Genomic DNA, 3,328 nt, shown 5'->3' with positions numbered 1-3,328 from the left:
TATATATATGTATATATATATATAATATATTTTTTGATAATTGTTATTAATAACAGTGAGTTGTATAAAGATACGATTAAAATGTGTTAATGATGTTTGAAAGGGTACAAGAATACAATATTTGACAAATTCCATCGTTTAAAACGAATCGATACCTCTTTTATAGACATTACTTTTATTTATCAGTTCATTTGCACAGATATGTTTCTCATAACAACGTTTAACTCTTCTAGAGGATAATTATAACAATTTTCTATTCTGTTTAATGAAATATGGTTTTCCATCGGATTAACCCGGTATATAATATTTATCTATCTTTCGAACAATATGTCACGATCATAAATATAACGTTAATATTTGCTGTATCGATTAAATTACAACTGAAATGGATTATTTATTGTTATAAAAACAAAAAAATTGAACGAAAGAAGAAAAAAGTCGGCGGTAGAGTACGTTTAATCTACGTAATGAGGCTGTTTCTAAAAATATACGTAAGACGTCGTGTTATTACGTAAACTTATCACTTTAATGTACTTTACAAATGAGCTTCGTAATAAGGCGCATAACATAGACGACGACATTAGGCTTTTTAAGCATGTGGATTACGGAATTTCTCTCCGGCAAATTTGGCTGCTGGTCCAAGTTCTTCCTCTATACGAAGGATTTGATTGTACTTGGCTAAACGTTCGGAACGACACGGTGCGCCAGTTTTAATTTGACCGGTCGACAGACCAACGACCAAGTCGGCAATGAACGTGTCTTCCGTTTCTCCGGAACGATGGGACACCATGGTGCCCCATCCATTTTCTTTACCGTATTTGTGAGCATTGATAGATTCGGTAACCGTACCGATTTGATTGACCTTCAACAAAAGGCAATTGCAAGCCTTCTTCTCGACCGCTGTCTTGATTCTGGAAAAAAAAGAAAGGAAAAAAGAAGAATATAGTATATTTAGCTTCCTCCTCCTCCTCCTCCTCCTCCTCCTCCTCCTCCTCCTCCTCCTCCTCCTACTCCTCCTCTTACCTCGTCGGATTTGTCACAGTGAGATCATCGCCCACTATTTGAATAGGAGTAGCAGCTGTCATGGCCGACCACGAATCCCAAGCATCTTGATCGAACGGATCTTCGATCGATACGATTGGGAATTCTTTAACAAATTCCAAATATAGGTTTTTAAGAGCTTCCGGCTCCAAATACGTGCTAGGGTCGGACTTTTCGTTCTTGAAATCTAAATCGTACTTTCCGTTTTTATAAAATTCAGATGCGGCTACATCCATACCAATCTTTATCTTGCCTTCGTATCCGGCTATCTACGAATTATGATAACACCAATTGATTCGATCGTATGATCAAACGATTTGAATTCAAACCACTTGAAATTCTTACCTTAATGGCATCTATGATCAAATTTAAAGCTTCTTTGTTTTCCAAAATATTGGGAGCAAAACCGCCCTCGTCGCCAACAGCAGTAGCGTCCAAACCAAACTTCTTTTTAATTCCTGCTTTGAGATGATGATACACTTCGCTGCCCATTTTCATAGCTTCGGTGAAACTAGAAGCACCCGTTGGTAAGATCATAAATTCTTGCATGGCCAATTTATTGCCAGCATGGGATCCACCGTTGATTACATTGAAAGCAGGAACCGGTAAGATAATTTCATTGTTTCCAGCCAATTCTGCGATGTACCTATATAATCGACGAATAGAAAGATATCGACTAACGTTTATATCGATAAATATTGTTTCCTACGCACTTATATAATGGAATTCCTTTCTTGGCAGCTGCCGCTTTGCAAACTGCCAATGAAACACCTAAAATTGCATTGGCGCCGAGTTTGGACTTGTTAGGAGTTCCATCTAGTTTGAGAAGGAAATTGTCAATTTCTGTTTGTTGGGTAATTTCCAGGTTGGCCTATGAAAGTATTCAAGATTTGGTCAATGGCCGTATACAAGTGTACAAATAGTAGACAGCAAAGTCATGCCAAAGAAAAAAATGTTAAACCTTCAGTAATTCTGGAGCGATAATAGTGTTAATGTTATCTACAGCTTTGCATACAGACTTTCCATGATACTTTGATTTGTCATTGTCTCTAAGCTCTAGAGCTTCGTGGACTCCAGTAGACGCGCCAGATGGTACAGCGGCACGGAAAAGACCACATTCAGTGACTAAGTCGACCTAAGAATCGCGCGCATTATTTCTTTAAATTGATAATGATAATCGATAAGATAGTAATCTTGAACGAACTTTACAAACATTCGAATTTTCTTAAAAATATATTTTTACCTCCACAGTTGGGTTACCACGAGAGTCAAAAATTTGACGTGCCTTGATACTCTTGATAGGCATTTTGCTGATTATATCGCAATTCAAAGTTGAAAATCTAAAACAAAAAGATGATGACACGATTATACGTGCGATCGAGATATATATATATATATATATATATATATCAAAGTCCATTTTACGGTGTGTACAGGTATATCTTGCAAAAACAATCTTTCTACGATTAGGAGAAATTACTAAGGAATGAGATCACAATGTTCACGATATATTACTTTGTCAGAGGCCACCTTCGAATAACTTTTGACCTTGGCAAGGTCAATGCTAAGAGGACCACTTGAAAGTACACGTACGAGTGATAAAGATAAATCTTGCCTTTGAAAAAATTGCCTTTTTTGAAAACGTCTAGACGCTATAAATAAATCACGACGAGAGGAAAATAAATGACACAAAGTATCTCTTTCGAAATTTCGTATTGGCCATTGAAAATTCCCGGCACACAAGATTCTATTCAGCATGACGTTGATAGAGCGTTAAACGATCTATTAATCGACATTTCGGTTAAACGCGATCCTCATACGATGAAATGAAGTGAAATGTTTGATAAAAAAGAACAAGTTATACTTTTTTTAAATGACACTTATGCAATAAGCGTAATGATGTTCGTTCACTTACCGAGCGCAACGATCTACTCTAACGACAGTACGAAGCAGAATGAAGTAATAGCCTATTGGTACTCTCGTATCGAATCTTATTTCAAATCGACTTTTATCGATTGTCAACCAACAAAGATTTTCTTTCGAGGAACATCAATTGATCTTGAATAAGTTGATATAATGACTAATAATTGATAATAAATTAATAATTATTCCTTATATATATGATATATCGTTAATCTTATATTTCGAGACGATTTCGATATATGTTCTCACGTACGAGAAGCTATATTCGCTGTTTGTAAAAACAAAACCAAAGAAATATATTTGAAATATATTTCTATTCTTTGGCGCATTGACGTTTCTTTTTTTTTTTTTTATCGATGTACTA

At 35.7% G+C, this 3,328-nt stretch overlaps 1 protein-coding gene across 2 annotated transcripts; it reads right to left on the bottom strand.

The window, feature by feature from the left end:
• Window positions 1–152: 152 nt before the first annotated feature.
• Eno (alpha-enolase) lies at window positions 153–3,018 on the bottom strand. Of its 2 annotated transcripts, none has more exons than XM_035883034.2 (7): window positions 2,957–3,018; window positions 2,285–2,381; window positions 2,003–2,176; window positions 1,755–1,912; window positions 1,387–1,687; window positions 1,024–1,310; window positions 153–911 (listed from the first exon to the last, which is right to left on the bottom strand). In XM_035883034.2, exons 2-7 carry the CDS (start codon window positions 2,345–2,347, stop codon window positions 590–592), a joined length of 1,305 nt encoding a protein of 434 aa, XP_035738927.1. In that variant the 5' UTR covers window positions 2,348–2,381; window positions 2,957–3,018; the 3' UTR covers window positions 153–589. The 2 variants fall into 2 exon arrangements, with proteins under 2 accessions (XP_035738927.1, XP_035738926.2); XM_035883033.2 differs by lacking the exon at window positions 2,957–3,018 and adding an exon at window positions 2,657–2,820.
• Between the last annotated feature and the right edge of the window lie 310 nt (window positions 3,019–3,328).

Source organism: Vespa mandarinia, chromosome 6, assembly GCF_050613455.1.
Source record: "Vespa mandarinia isolate Hongniang chromosome 6, ASM5061345v1, whole genome shotgun sequence".
In the NCBI taxonomy this organism is placed as follows: domain Eukaryota; kingdom Metazoa; phylum Arthropoda; class Insecta; order Hymenoptera; family Vespidae; genus Vespa; species Vespa mandarinia.
The sequence above is the reverse complement of the archived record's forward strand: the minus strand, read 5'-3'. Positions and strand labels throughout refer to the sequence as shown.

Excerpts from the sequence above, each read along its gene's own strand:
- Eno (XM_035883033.2), bottom strand. The coding sequence starts at position 2,799 with ATGCTGAATAGAATCTTGTGTGCCGGGAATTTTCAATGGCCAATACGA. Across the intron at positions 2,177-2,284 it reads GTGGTAACCCAACTGTGGAG|GTCGACTTAGTCACTGAATG; the intron begins GTAAAAATATAT and ends CGCGATTCTTAG. Across the intron at positions 1,688-1,754 it reads AAAGGAATTCCATTATATAA|GTACATCGCAGAATTGGCTG; the intron begins GTGCGTAGGAAA and ends TCGATTATATAG.